General features: G+C 38.9%; 1 protein-coding gene across 6 annotated transcripts in view; it reads right to left on the bottom strand.

Moving 5' to 3' along the window:
- Positions 1-1,777: 1,777 nt before the first annotated feature.
- Positions 1,778-16,339, bottom strand: part of LOC123348565 (activity dependent neuroprotector homeobox) — a 42,160-nt gene continuing 27,598 nt past the window's right edge. For all 6 annotated transcript variants that reach the window (XM_044986085.1, XM_044986080.1, XM_044986084.1 and 3 more), the window contains 3 exons: positions 10,335-10,447; positions 8,468-8,560; positions 1,778-5,988 (listed from right to left, as the gene is read on the bottom strand). In XM_044986085.1, coding sequence (XP_044842020.1) covers positions 2,857-5,988; positions 8,468-8,560; positions 10,335-10,442 — 3,333 coding nt within the window. In that variant the 5' untranslated portion in view covers positions 10,443-10,447 and the 3' untranslated portion in view covers positions 1,778-2,856. The remainder of the gene's footprint in view (positions 5,989-8,467; positions 8,561-10,334; positions 10,448-16,339) is intronic.

The raw sequence follows: 16,339 nt of genomic DNA, 5'->3' as shown, positions 1-16,339 counted from the left end.
GTTTCTGTTGGAGCTGGCGGGAGCAAACATAACTGCAGCCTCTTGTGCACAGTGGCCCTTGGAAGAGAAAATGAGAAAACCTACGCCACCCATTATCTAATCAAAAGTCTCTGCTCTGAAAGAGTCATCACTTCTGCTTCTATTGATCAACCCATCATCCACATGAAAGTTCACTCTGAGAAGCTAAGAGGATGTCCACACAGCAATAAAAATACATCTGACTTAGGGTTGTGGTGCTTGGGCTGCAGGGCTACAAAATTGCACTCCAGACATCTGGGCACCAAGTCCCAGAGCCAGGCTCCAGCCCAACCATCTACACTGCAATTTTATAGTTCTGCAAGCCTGGGTCAGCTCACAGGTGTTTTATTGTAGTGTAGACGTCCCCTAAGACAGGGATCAGCAACCTTTGGCATGCAGCTGGAGTGGCAAACCGTGGCCAGTGGGAGCCGTGGTCAACCGAACCTGCGGACGCAGCAGGTAAACAAACCAGCCCGGCTTGCCAGAGTGCTTACCCTGGCGAGCCGCATGCCAAAGGTTGCCGATCCCTGCCCTCAGAAGTCCGTGTGACCAAAAATTGCAGAAGGGGTATAATACATTTTAAATACATAGACCATATTAATACTTTCAGCTTAGGCTTGCGTGGCTCACTTATTCATTACACCAGTGCTTTTCTAGATCTACCCATTTACTATGTAGATATACGCAAGTTTCTGCCCAAGATGCTTTCAAAATTCAGAACTATTTCATAACGGGGATTTAAAAATATTTCCTTTAGTTACACTACTGTGAAAAGCTTCCACACACGTTAAGCTATCTACAGTTTTTCTATTAGTAAAGCAGTGATGACTTTTGTTTCCTATGCACATCTTATCATATCCTAACCAACTTTCATCTATCTATCTATCACTGGTTGTAAATGTCTGCCAATATAGCCTGATCATACCCTTCTGGCTTAACAGCAAATTGGGTTAACATATAAAATCCTGAAAAGGTACAAGAAATTCAAAACCACAGTATTTTAGGATATATACTTTCAGCAAATCAAGCTTTCATTTGCTCTTATATGCAAAACTCTTGCTCTGATCACATCTGGATTTTTCTTCAAGGAAAGATTACATGAATGTATTCTGGAGGATAAGAGGCAAATCTTTGTTATGTTCTTGCCCCACTACTGGAAGACTGGTTTGACCCGCTCCAATCAAAATGACTAACTTTAACTACTAAACTGTATATGGGATTTATTCTGTTTCTGAAAAACTAAAGAACAGCTGCATTTTTCCAAGAGTGTTCCATCTGACAGGAAAATCTGTGTTTTAAGTAGTCAGTACTTCCCCACTACCCACCCTTCCAAAAAAAATAAAAAATATGATACCTGATACCTCAGAAAAAGGATGAAACATTCTAGGTCGAAAAGATTCTTCCAGTATGCTTGAACTTTAACTTAATTGATTACTAAGAACAAGGAATGAAAAATCATGACTATGGCGGTGCCTTTAGATCCTGCAGCTTATGGAACTAGTGAAGCAATGCAAGTCTATTTATACGCTACTGTTCCTAGTAACAAGTAAAGGAGGAAGGTGAAAGCTATTAACTTACTGGTTAAGTTGATCTTAAATAGAAAAAGTTTTAAATTTTCGCATAAGCAATCAGTAGATCTGAAACGACAGCATCACACAAGCTTGCCATAGCAAATCCCCAGAGCTTCTTTCTACAGGGGTCAACGTAATGAAGCACAATTAAACAAACAGTGATATGGCACCAGTAATAAAGCAAATGGTTACATTAAGCACAATACAGCAATTTATTTAGATGCTTAAATGAAGAATACAAAGGGAAATAAGGATCACAAAATTATACATACTACAACAGTGTGTCATATATTAGATGGTATAAATGAATACAACACCTTGTTGGTGTTAACTAAAGATAAAACTAAATATCCAAAATGCAGCATTTTTATTTCTGTATGCTGCTTCAACACAATACACTTTTATACAGATCTAAAAGGTGTCAAAATTAGTAGCTGCAAACTTGTTTCTTGCATGTGATTTTTTCTTTTTTAGCTTAAAAGATTTCAGAAAATGGCTCTGAAATACGTTTGTCATCGGTTGTAATGTCAAGGATATTCAGAACAAGAAAATTCTATAATACAATAGAGTCCAGATATAATTTTTTATGTTGCTGGCCTCAGTTTCGAGATTGTACAAGGTTATGTGCAAAAACTAAGTTTGTCAAAATTCATACTATAGCAGTTTCAAGCTTTTGCTAGGTAAACTAGATACAGCATTTATTACACAGCAGGGCAACACTAAAAAAGAGAAACAAATCTATGATGGGTACACAAGAACAATTTCATAAGCTTCACTTGAATAGGTCTAAAAGACTGTACAAATATACATTTCAACTATTCAGAATGATACATGAAAAAAATCAATTTCCCCATAGTCTACTATACACATTGAACTGGTAGCTCATGTTGGCCCTATACTACCATGTGAAAAAGGGTAATGTTTAAAAAGACATACAACTGAACATATCCAAGAGTGAAATAAATGTTGAAAATGCAGATAAAGAAAACCTCTGCTTTTCTTCGTGTGCATTCTGGAGCCACCAGCTTATCTGTTTTCACATTAAGTTACTGTGCTCATCACAGCAGGTATTCTCAAGCAAATTTAGCCAACAGCATACTTAGGAATAACCACTGGAATAATAGTGGCCACATCAACCACTAGCCAGATGACCTAGCACTCAAAAGGCAGTACCAGTTAGAATTAAGCTTAGCAGTCATATTGAAATGAAAGTATTTAGACAGTTGTAGATTGAAGCATATTTACTCATGCTTCTGAATTGAGCAGCTTATGCTTGCTGGCTACTCAACTCTACACCAGTTAAGCTGCTATGCATTGGTTCTGCTACACCATCAGTCACATTGTCAAACTGATCTCCATCTTCGCTGTCAATTGTGCTATTCTGCCATTCCATCTGCTGATTTGACAAACTCTCCTCAATTTCTGATGCATTTTTCCATTGTGACTGGTCCTTAGACCAAAATTCTTCTACTTTTCCATAGGAACTATTCTTCCATTTTGATTGCTCTTCATCACTTTCAGATGCAACCCCTTTTATTTCTGCAGCTGGTTTACTACTACCAGCATCTTCGCTCTGGGATGATTCATCTGTCCAAACTTCTGGTTTCACCTCTGATATATTGTCTTCAAAGTCAGAAACTTGCTGAGAGCCAGGTCCACTTTCAGACTGCGAAGCTCCATCTTTCCATTCAGCAGCATCATCTTGATCACCTTCACTATCTGAGGCATCACCTACCAGTTTAATTGGTTCCTTGACAGAATGAATCTCTTCATATTTTGAGCCTTCCTCCTGTTTTTGGTCTGATTTCTCTGGAGACTGTAAGGGATTTTCATCAGTAGTCTCCTTGGATATGCTGTCTTCTGGATTCTCTATTATGCTATCAATAGAGGTTTTACGACCAACATCTGAAATTGGTTGACCAAATGGACTACTGCTTTCATTAGATTCCTCTTCTATATTTTCATAACTGTCTGAAGAACTTTCATCATCTTTTTCTAGGTTTATTTTTTTATCAACAGTTTTACTAGCATTGACTCTGGAATTCTTTTCATCATGATTTTCAAAGAGCCATTCAGCATCAAAATCCATTTCGTGTTTAACTTTGTTTAATTCTTTCATGTTAAAACCAAGCAGCACACCAGGCTTGTACTTTTCACAATCTCTAACACATTTCTTTCTTTTGTTGCTAAAATGTGAAGCAATATCTGATTTCCATAGCCATAAACTGGCAGCCAACTTTTCAATTTCTCTCCTACTGGGATACGGTTGTTTATTGAAATATTTTGTAAGAAATGTTTTTCTGGCTTCATAAGAATCATCTTCATGACCTTTAGGGTCTAAAGCTAAAACTACAGGTTCTTCAGGCTTCTCTTCAAAGGCAGATGGCGAGTCATCATCATCCATTTTTCTTTTCTTCATCAGGGAGAATTCCATGTGTTCATAAGTACGTTTCACAGGTGCTACAGCTGGAGACTGATTTAGTCGAGATGGTGCATTAGCTTTGTCTTGGCCGTTTTGGGTCTTCCCAACCCCTCTGCAGTGAACAAGGTGTAGCGTTATAGTTGAGGCAGTCATATTACTGGTATACACACCAAGACAATGAATGCATTTATATGTTAGCTTTTTCTCAACTGGATGAACTGTTTGAATAACTTGATGCCTCTCCCTTAAGTGATGTGCGAGTGCATCAGATATGGGTCCTTTTAGGATTGAAAAGCAGAGAGGGCAGAGTGTTTTACCCACATCTTTTTTGTAGGGGACTGCTGCTTGAGGAGAACTTTTCACAGGAATATCTGCCTTCTCCTGGATTTTGGGCTGTGGTTTTGGAGGAACAGGAGGAGTATTCTGAGCATGATAAGCTACAGATTCAGCAGGGGCATCTCTCAGATTGTAGGTGGTTACAAGTAGATGTATATTAGTGTGACTACCCTGCTGCAATGTCAAATCAAAGGTTAAAGTGGAATCAGTTTTAGGTCCCATTTCTTCATCAACATGAACCATTCGCATATGAGCAGCCATCTTTTCAACATCATTGAAAGTTGAACGGCAGTATGGACAAGACAGTCCATGGATTAACATATGATTAAGCAACGTATCAGTGGGTAAATAGCGATTACAGTATAAACATTTGCTAGTGAAATTGTGTATTTTCATTATATAGTTAGCTACTGCAGGCACCTTTTCAGCCTTGTGCTCCTTTTCAAAGTGAACACTGTACACGTTTTCAGGAAACAGCTCATTACAGATTGTACAAATTTTCCACTTTTGCGTTGATGAAGTATTGACAGCAGAAGGGCCTGTAGCAGCCACAGGAGGCTTTGCGCCAGACTGACCTAATACTCTTGATGCTGCCTGAGACTGAGATAATGACGTTTGTTTCAACTGGGCTGATGAAAGAGAAGAGGAATTGGCAGACTGAAGAGAGTACCTTGCTGGAGTCTGAGATCTCTGCTCCCCTCCAAGGGTATAAGGCCTTCCATTTCCACTCGGTGAAAACTGTTTCATTGTTTGAGACTGTTGCGGAATAGAAACAGGTGCATTACCACTTAAGTTTAGCCTTCCCCCCGGCTGTCCAACATAACTTGGTGGTACTGATTTGACTCCATAATTGTTCTGTTGTAGGTGAACATTTGACATCATATTCACTCCTGCAGAATTTAATGTAGGCTTTGGTATAGTGAGTCGATTCATCATCTGCTGTGATGGAAGAGATCGGACATTTCCAGGGGAAAGGGGACCCATCCTTTGAGGAAGTCCCATAGGCTTTTTATCCTGTGGTTTTGGAGCTATTAGCATCAAAGGTTTGGATCTTGGAACCACTACATTAGTGTGCCCTATCATTGCTGTAACCTGATATCCTATACGTTCATGGTCTTCAATAACATGCTGTACTAAAGCTTCATATGACTTCGGCATAAAAAGGCATCGTTTGCAGTGAATACTACCCTCCTCCCGGGTACTGGAACTTAAGGGAACTGCACCATTGAGTGACTTTTCACCTGCCTTTGCTACATAAGGTGCAGCAACATGCTGAAAATGTTCCCTGTAAATGTGCTTTCTAACTATTTCATACAGAGGATCTCGGTAAGTGCACTTCTTACAATAATAAACAGCTTGTTCTACACTGTCAGCCTGCTTAGGTTTAAGGCTATCATGTTTGTTTTTATCTTTAAAAGTGCTGATGCCTCCACTCGGTGTATTGGCATTTGGAGCATGAAATATTTTAATGTGCGTTTCCAAAGTCTTTTTGTCCGCATTGAAAGTACAGTAGGGACAATTAAGAAGAATCCTATTTTCAAAGTCTTCACTATGAACATTCCGGAAGTGACTTTTATAGGCTGAAAAGAACTTCGACGAAAATGGACATGCACTGCAGCAAAAGGGTTTTGTCCGATAGTCCTTAAAACAAAGAACAAAACAAAAACTAGATATAAAAAACGCTTTTTTTTTTTTTAAACAAGACATTTTGCACTAAGCATCATGGACAGTGTGGAATTTCAGCTTGTCTCACAGACCATTACAATGGGCCAGACCACCTTCAACTCTGCCATTAATTTGGCATTCACATTTTTTGGCCTGTAAATCAGGTAATTAGAAGTTTAATTACCAGATTGCACATGTAAAATGAAAGGTGCCAATTTAGAGGTCACTTTGAAAGCATAGCCCAGTGTGTCATGTTTATGGTTAATTCATAAAGATCACTCTTCCTTAGTAAGGGAATGGAAACAATGCTGCCTGTCAGACTGCATGGAACAGAGAGTTTACCAACATCTTTTTCCAGAAGATGTGGGCCCGGCTGTTAGAACTGTAACGTACTATTAGTTGGCAAGCTCACAGAATGAGGTGTTCAGGCCAAAAAAGGTCACTTCAGATCAAAGTATTTCACAAAATGATATTTTTAGATATTTCAATGTGCTTTAATCCAGTCATTAGCCACAGTTAATTTTCTTTTAATACTGTCCTCGAAAGCTTTCTAAATTGGTGCAGTATTTTGAAATAAGTATTTTTAACTGCCACTTCCAGTGATATGTCCACACAAACCTAGTGCTTCTCTTTGTATTATAGTATCTTAGTCACTTTTGAGAATGGAGCAGAACTGAGCAGTTTAGCTCCTCAGTCCTGTTGCTTCCAGACAGATTAAGGCAACACTAATCAGGGCACAATTAAGACAATGTAACATAGGAGGTGGGGGATGCGCATGCAAACTATGATGCAGAAGTTATTTTGTGAATTTGGCATGAAGCAGAAGGAATACTCTTCTGAAACATAAATCAGATCCCAAAGGGCCGTATTTAATTGTAATGTTTAATTTAGATACATAATAATCCTATCACCGATACTTGAGAAGTAGAGCTTCAAGCAACCAACTTTTTCTACTGACCAAAGCTAAGTTGTAAATATTTCAAAACTCACCACGGATCAGAAAAAAAAAAATAAGGCTTTTGAAAAATTCTGCTCTTTTACGTAATACCACATAGCTCTTTCATAGTGCTTTTCACAGCCCTCTTGCTCCCCCTGAATTGTAGCAGCTTTGAAAGGGTTACTGAAGCTGTGTCAACTGTTACAATTCAAACTGAAATTAAACTATCCATGATTCATGTCTATCTTTGAAGTCAGCCTGGCATTTCAAAATAATTTAACATTAAATATAAAACATGACAAATTGAGATAACTATGAACAACATGCATAGCTATGCAAGTGAAGCTTCAAGGTGCAAGTGGATCCCCTGATGTTAAGGAATGAATTACTCTCCCCCTCTGTATGAATAAGTGAGCTGTGTGTATTTCTGGCCACCTTCTGAAGCCTCAGATATTGGCCATTGCTGGGAACAGGCTACAGAATTAAGAGTTGTCTGCTTTGATGTGACAAATCTTTTTGTTGAATATATTAGAAGCAGGGAGAACATACTGATGCAATGTCAGGGGCACAGCAATAAAGGGACTTTGGTTTTACAAATACCAGACCAGTGATCCATCAAATATAAGCATCCTGTTTCCAGGGGTGAGCAATACTTGATACTTATACCACCTGATTTCATAAGTGGAATGTTCACCTGTCATTGTTTCACTGCTTATTTTAGTATATATTGTAGTATATATTATACTAAAAGTGGAGGCTAGCATAGAATCAAAGTGAAGGGCTTCTTTTAAATTTGTTTAGTTAGTTGAATAAGACAGAAGTCACCATCACAGTTACATCCTTTTCCTCCATTTCTCCTAGCTCAGTTCAAACCTTCTTAGCTTTACAGTCAATTCAGAAACATCTAGAAAAGAATAAATATGATTTCCAACAACACTGCCACTCCATTCTGCTGTACTAAACTGAACAGGCTCTGACACAGATGGGTTATCACCGAGTCTTCAGAGATGTAGCAGACAGCTGAAAGCTATGACAGTGAAGAAAGCAGCAGTTGGATTTATTCTGTTTAATATTTTTCTGAATTCATCATGAAAACAGATGGTGGAACTGAATTAGGGAGAGGTGAAGCAAATCTTGTAGAAATAGTCTGTACAAATAGTTATACTTTTAACTAGAGGGATGGTGAGTTTGTGCTGAGCTGGAAAACAAGGATGGCAATTTTTTTTTAAATGAAGTTTGGCACTTAAGGTGCAATAATAGAACAGGTGCTTAAAGTTTCTCAACAGTGAAGTTTTTCATTCGAATAACTGGCCCTCAGCATCTGTTTAACCCAATCAAGACTAGGATTACTACTTGTACAACAAAAGCACCCTTCTAATAATCCTTTAAGTAGAAGATTACAAAAACCACCATTAAATCTGGTAAAATACAACAAAAGAAATTGGTATAATTGTGCAAAACACCATTTGAAAGTTACAGCCTGCAGGATCTGAGGTGATATGTGGAACCATTACTAACCTGATTTTTTGTAAGCGAAGGATCCCACAATCCTACATCTTCCCATGTAGTGTTTTTCAAATAAAAGTCATTAGGTTCAAACTGCTTAAAATCCTGGAAAAGGGTGGATGGGAAGACAGAGACACATCAAAAACAAAAACTGATTGCTCCCCATTAATTACTCATGAAGATACCCACACAGCCACCAAGAGCTACCCACAAGTAGTACAAGAGATCATTAACCCAAGGGAAAATTTCCCCTCATGAAAATCATAAAAATACATCTTGTACATTTACTTCAACTGAAGTTTCCCTTGACAAAAAAAGGGAATTAGCGGTTCCAAATAAGCAATTCTGAAAAGTACAGGCTCAAAGACACTAAATAACCGAGAGCCAAGATTTTCAAAAATAAAATCCTAAAAAGTCAATCCAAGTCTGACTTTCAAGATTTTCAAGTGTTCAGCACCTGACAGCTCCCACTGAGATCAATGTTGAGTATTTTTTTAAGTCAGATGTGTGTTTAAATATGGACTTTAGCTTCTATTTTTTTAAATTTTGGCATAGGGATGTAGGTGAAGTTCTTAAAAGCACGTTAAGTTCCATTTTTGAAAGCACCTAAGGTACTCTGAATCTCAAAGTCTGACTGAAAGTCAATGGGAATCAGGCCTAAATCACTTTTGAAATCTGGATTCAAACTCCTTTGGAAATTTTACCCTGAAGCCCATTATTCAACCCACAAAAAGGGATGAACACTCATTTTATTTGGAAATGATCTGGAATAATAACATGAAGAAGAGGATCCAGTTTAAAACTAGAACAAAACACAGAAGACTACTATCTATAGGGTGCTGAATAGCCAAAGAGCAGATGAGTAGAAAGGTGATTGTACCAGGTATTCACTTCAGGAAAAAAGGTTTTTGATAAGCAATATTTTAAAGTTTGTCAGTAAGATTAATAGCAGAATATGTCTTAGATATAACTTGAGCCGTTATAGAAGGCAGTCCTTAAGTCCAGAGTCCTATTGTTCTGCACTGAAATACCTGTAAAAATCTCAGTTCATCTCTTGGCCCCTAGGACAGCAGGCTCTAAGGCCTTGTCTAAACTAGGATTTAAAGGTGTTATTTTACTATAACATCCAGCACCTGCTAACACATTTTAAAAGTCTAGCATAGACAAAGCCCACTGCCTTCAACACATGCCAAACCAGTCAAGTTAAAGCCTAAGCATGTTAGCTAACACTACACCTTTAAATACCAGTTTAGATGAGGCTTAAAGGTGTGTAACTTGCTTCAGTAGCAACTCCTAGTAACCATTTAAGAATGACTCTTCTAGATTGCAGTACTTCTCTAAGGCCACGTCTATACTTACCCGCCGGGTCGACGCGGCGAGTTCGACTTCTCGGAGTTCGAACTATCGCGTCTGATCTAGACGCGATAGTTCGAACTCCGGAAGCGCCGCGGTCGACTCCGGTACTCCACCGCGGCAGGAGGAGTTGCCGGAGTCGACCTTGGAGCCGCGGAGTTCGCTTCCGCGGCGTCTGGACGGTAAGTCATTCGAACTAGGGTAGTTCGAATTCAGCTACGTTATACACGTAGCTGAATTCGCGTACCCTAGTTCGAACCAGGGGCTGTGTGTAGACCAGGGCTAACAGAACCCCATACAACTCATTCTCATCTGAAGGTTACAACTCCTGAGGTAAAGTGAAGGGGTAAAATTGAAGGTCCGTAAAGGTCTATCAGAAACGTATGGAGACACCAAAAAAAATCTGATGTCAAGGAAGCTAATACTGAGATTTCATAAAAACATTGTAAGAAATATCACTTCAGCAGAAAATTGAATCGAAGTGCCTCAATTCAAACCAGAAAGCTACGTCAGATGTCATACTTACTTCTATATGTTCTTTACAGTATTCCAAACCAATGTCACTAAGTATTTTTTTCACAGTTTTCCGGGCTTTTCTTAAACTGCCAAGGTTGTTGACAGGAAGTTGGAACATAGTTTCTATTGAAAAAGAAAGTAATAAGGGGAAAAGAAGATTAAGTCAAAATATGTTTTGTCTCATGAAGAGCTGCACTTTTAATTCTCAGTAATATATTCTTACTTCACCCACATCATGGAACATAAAGAGCTGTCACCATTTCTTAAGAAAAAGGAGTACATTTTCTGTCTGGTTTCTTCTTAAAATGAGGTGGGCTGTGAAAACTAGATGTTGTCAAACTTTAAAGTGAACACTCAACAGAAGAGTTGATGCAATGACTACTGAAAAGAAAAAAAAAGTCTACTCAAGCAGCACCTAGGGACAACTTTAAAAAATGTATTTTCATTTAGATCAAAATGTACCTAGTGTGTCAAAGCTCTTACAAATTCAGTCCACTCTTTTGTGCATATGGATTCTAGATCATCTGGAAGTTGATAAATCAGGACTCCAAGGAATTTTGTTTTTGAGAGACTTCTTTTAAAACAACTTATAGCAGTTTTCTTAGCTGTATATCCAACAGTAGGGAAGTGAATTCGTTACATGTACAATGACCTTTCGCTCAAGATTTTGGGTAGCTCACACTGCGCTCTTTTAAGTCTATCACATCATCACCACATTGTGATAGGCTGTCAGGGAAAGAACCTCTGTTCTCATAGAAGTTTCGGGTGCAGAATATTTAACAGAGTTCTTTTTAGAGTGCTATTTCCAAGAGCACATTGGGTTCAATGCTACTCCATTTTCCATATTTCTGAGTTTGATTTGATTTGAGTGGTTGACAAGCAATTAAAGATGCCCGTATAGACTGCAGTCAGCACACTGGTTACCATTAAAATGTGCACGGAAGATTTTACTTAGCGAGACTCCATTTCATGGTTTTATGCTTCTCTTTCAACAACGGAGGTCACCAAACACCTAGAATAATGTAGTTTGAGGCAACCAAACACTGAGGGGGAGACAGAGAGCCCTACACTGAGGTTGTCATAGGTAAATAAGGGAGAAACTATTTCTAAAGTAATTCTAACTCCACTGTTACTGACTGGGAAAGTTTATGAACTACTTTTCAGTTCAACTTTAAAGGAAAGGCTAAATTCGGTACTTTTGAAGCTACAGAGATTCCTGAATTCCCTAACAAGCAGAATTAAGATCTCATCCAACCCACAAAGGTAAAAGTTGGATCCACAGCCCTGGCAGGTTTGTGGATATTGGAATCCTCCCTTTATATGCTGTTGCTACCACTGTAACAGCAATGGATTGCACAACCATTAGGTCATATCTTGAAGTACAACAATGGGGCATTTGCACTGGAGGATGGTAGTGGTCCAGGTGGTAGAAATCTGAAAAATGTCTTCTTCAGACATCAGAGATACCTTTTCCAGGCACTAGAGATTAAAGGAATCACAGACCGCCCCACCCCCCTTTTCTTTACTTTAAGAGAAGAGAATATTTTTTCTTAAGCACCAAGGAATTATCAGAGGTGAAGAGCTTGTTTCAGTGAACTGTAACAGTAACGTTTGTTGTGACTGGAATACTTTAGAGGGCTAGCAGGTTGCACTGTTGGTAGCTATTTTATCTAGATACGCTTGTGTGATTAAAAGGTGGAAAACAATTCAATATAATCTTATTTTGTTTGAATGATACAAATTTCTGCTCTTGTAAACTAATAATCCCATCATAGGGCCAAAATCTATCCCAGCTCAACTAAAAAAAGGCAGCATCTTTTTTAACCATGTCATTTGGCTTTTGATACATCTGTAGATATAGTTTTAACTCTTGCTAATCTTTACTTAAGTGTCATCTCTGGAATTTGAGATGATTAATAAGTACGGCTAAGTTTTTGTCATGGATATTTTTAGTAAAAGTCAGGGACAGGTCACAGGCAATAATGAAAACTTCACAGAAGCCTGTGACCTGTCCTTGACATTTACTAAAAATACCCATGACAAAATGGGTAGCCTCAGCAGCTTGGGGGTGGGGGCGGCCCTGGGAGCTCCAGGGTCCCTCTCAGCTGGCAGCTCCAAACTGCAGGGGTCCCCATTGCTGCCCATGGGGGCGGGAAGCAGCGGATCCCCTCTGCTGCCCATGGTGGCTGGGCGAAGTGTCGGGAAGCTACAGGGCTCCCCACTGCCACTCGCGGATGCCAGGAGCTGCAGGGGTACCCCACAGCTCCCCACCAGCACTGGCTGAAGTCAGGGAGATCTTTCAAAGTTACGGATTCTGTGACTAAATCGCAGCCTTATTAATAAGACATCTACAAAACCACTATTTTGGTATGTGAAAATACATAAAAAATAGGTCCTCTTAATTCTATCATAAGATCAGTACCAATTTCTCTTAAGTTATAACAAGACTGACAATGACAGTTTCCTAAACTACAAATGTGGACTGTGAATACAGAACTACAGTTAGATATGTGACAACCTCTCCCCCACCCCCTTCTCCACCTCCACGCCACACACAACCCTCACCACACACTCCTTCAAAAGTTTGCTTCTTTTGACTATCTACATACTGGCCTTTTCAGAAAAATGTCCTGGTATTTACAGCTGTTAAACCAAATTCCAGACAGCCTCTAGCCCAGGGGTCGGCAACCTTTCAGAAGTGGTGTGCCGAATCTTCATTTATTCGCTCTAATTTAAGGTTTCGTGTGCCAGTCATACATTTTAACATTTTTAGAAGGTCTCTTTCTATAAGTCTATAATATATAACTAAACTATTGTTGTATGTAAAGTAAATAAGATTTTTAAAATGTTTAAAAAGCTTCATTTAAAATTAAACTGCAGAGCCCCCACAGACCGGTGGCCAGGACCTGGGCAGCGAGAGTGCCACTGAAAATCAGCTCGCGTGCCACTGAAAATCAGCTCGCGTGCAATAGGTTGCCTAACCCTGCTCTAGCATCTTGCCTACACTTGGACTCCCACTGTTAACAACACTGTTGGTGGAGCTGAATTTGGCATTAGCAATGTTGGGAAGTTTTTCAGAAAAACCTAGACTAGACAAGATTTCCAAATATGTAAGTGCTAGTACAGGTCACCAAAATCAATTTCACAAGCTACAAACATTACTGGCAGCAAGTGCTGCTAGCCAATAACTGCATCATTCTTAATGAATTCAAAAATGGCTCCCAAGAAAAAACTCTGGATTGTCACGCTATGGAAGTTTCCTATTACTACAATTTACAGATTATGTGGGAACCAGACCCAATTCGCAGAAACCTCTATGGTAAAATTTTCAAAAGTGTCTAAATCATGGGAAGTGGAAACATTCTCATTCAAAAACTAATATAAATAACCCACTATATTAAAAGGTAAAAAAGCAAGGACATTTAGCGTAAAGGTGTTCGCCTGAATATTTCTACTGTGTTTAAAATGTTTCAGGGATGACAGAGTTAACTCACTTGTAAACAGTATTAGCAACAATGGAATGACAAGGACAGAATGCAAACTTAATACTGATGGTCTATTTTCAAACCACAAACAAGGAAATTCAAAGATATTTCAATAGACTTTTGTATTTAATTTCCTCTAAGTAACGTTTAAAGAAAACCCTAGTAATAGTACTAGCACAAACATCATGACTTGTTTGATGTAGATACTATGTAAATTCAAGTGTATCAACTGAATGCTATACAAGTTAAGATTATTGATGTAGCTTTAGAAGATTTAAATTTGAATGAGACTAAAGTACTAAAACAATTTCACTAAAGTACTTATGTTGCCCTTACATAGCACTTTAATTTTAAGATCTCAAAACACTTTACAAACATTTAGTGACAGCATCCTGAAGTATATCTATTTTACAACTGAGGAAACTAGAGACCCAGAGGTTAAGTGACAAACTGATGGTTTCAACAATTTAGTTACCAAGGCCTTGGCTTTACAGCGCTGCAAGTTTCTCGCTCAGGGGTGTGAAAAAACACCCCCCTGAGCGCTGCAAGATACAGCGCTGTAAAGCGCCAGTGTCAGTGCCGCAGCGCTGGGAGCGCGGCTGCCAGCGCTGCAAGCTAATCCCCACGGGGAGGTGGATACCTGCAGCGCTGGGAGAGCTCTCTCCCAGCGCTGGCGCTGCGGCCACACTCACACTTCAAAGCGCTCCCGCGGCAGCGCTTTGAAGTTTTGAGTGTAGCCATGCCCCAAGTTGGGAATGGAAGACGGGTGCACTAACTAACCTATAATAACTAGGCAATATCGCCTCCCATTAAAATCAAAACCTTTCCCATTATAATTACCCAGTTAGATTATCCTAGTCCATTCCTCATAGAAGAAGTTGCAGACCAAAATAACTGCATTGCTACTGGCATCTTTGATTAGAAGCCAAGGATAGAGTGGACCATGAACTACTCTGTTTCCTAGTCCTTCCACAAGAATGCTGAGACGCTCTGCGGTGGTTTTTTCAGTGGAGTATATCTGTCACTAAGAGGGATTCTGACCATTCAAAAATTAATTGCTCAAATAACTTGTCAGCCTCAGTGAATTCTATTCACCCTTTTGCATTTTTTTTAATCATGGTAAAGGCGAAGAAAGTAATTTTGTGCCTCAGTTGGTAAATTTTCATTACTATTTTACAAGACCGATTCAAACTACTTAATGAACAGAAGTCTGCATTCAAACCCTTGATTCATTAATTACTTGTTCAAGTAAATTCCAAGTTGGTCCACAAGGCCCTTTCCTCTTTCAGGTCCCTCCTTAAGACCCACTTCTACAAAGACACACACAAGAAATAAGTTAACCATAACATTCAGCTATTTTTTAAAATATAAGAGCATCTTGCACCATTATGCTGTGCATTAGGCTTTGCTGAATAACCACATCATGTTTTGATATTCTCCCATCTCTTCTTCCCTCTCCCCGGCGCAACATACAGGCTGCCCCCTTTTTGTAGCATAATGTCCCAGCTTTTAAACTCTTCTGGACAGAGACTGTATCCTCTTATTTGTATTGTGAAATGCTTAGCACATTTTTGGGTGCTGTAAGATTATGCAATTTAGGCCAAGATATAAACCCATAAAAAGAATGGTAAGTAATGTTTCATAGTGGAAAGGGATACTGGCCCTCTAGGTAGAGCTCTGTAAATGAAACATGGTAATAGAATATGTATTTGAGAACTCATGCAATATATTTAATATTAAAGTAGCATTACATGTAGTTACTTCCACAGGTGAAACAGAAGTAAAATCGTAACTAAAAGTCCTAGGTATTTAAGATATGTAATGTGACAACTATATTTTTTATATTATCACTGAAGCAAAATTCCTAATATGGCTCAGCTTTGAACCATTTATATTAACAAATATTTTCCATGAGCTATTCACATTTTACACTTATAATTTATACCAACAGGTCCAAGAAATGAAGTGACACTCATTTTGGTAACAACTGTGAAGTGTGAGAATTAGCAAAGTTCTACTGTAATTGTTTTCAAAGTAGACTAAGATTGATGGCAATTTTTCCAAGTGGGGGAAAAAAAAGCTGTTACCCAAGAATTTCAACTAGATCAGTGGTTTTCAATCTTTTTTCATGTGTGGACTCCTAAAATGTTTCAAATAGAGGTGCGGACCCCTTTGGAAATCTTAGACATAGTCTGCGGACTCCCAGGAGTCCACAGGCTGAAAACCACTTAACTAGACTAAGTAGTTGGTTGACTAAAGCTAATGGTTAGTAGGGTCATGTCTCATTTCTAATTTCCCCATTACCTACATTTCCCCCCTTATTTTTAGTCTTTGGCTGAGTGAATTAAGTGAACCCCAACATTCCTAAAAGAAATGGAAACACTGATTTGCAATGCATTCCCTTGGCAGAGTTGCTAGGAAACACCTATAGGCAGAGCCTTTTTACATAACCTGGCTCATAATGGACCTTACATTTGGTAGGACAACTCCCACCTTTTCATGTTCTCTGTATGTGTATATCTCTCCTTAC

Source organism: Mauremys mutica, chromosome 13, assembly GCF_020497125.1.
Source record: "Mauremys mutica isolate MM-2020 ecotype Southern chromosome 13, ASM2049712v1, whole genome shotgun sequence".
NCBI classification, from domain to species: Eukaryota; Metazoa; Chordata; order Testudines; family Geoemydidae; genus Mauremys; species Mauremys mutica.
The sequence above is the reverse complement of the archived record's forward strand: the minus strand, read 5'-3'. Positions and strand labels throughout refer to the sequence as shown.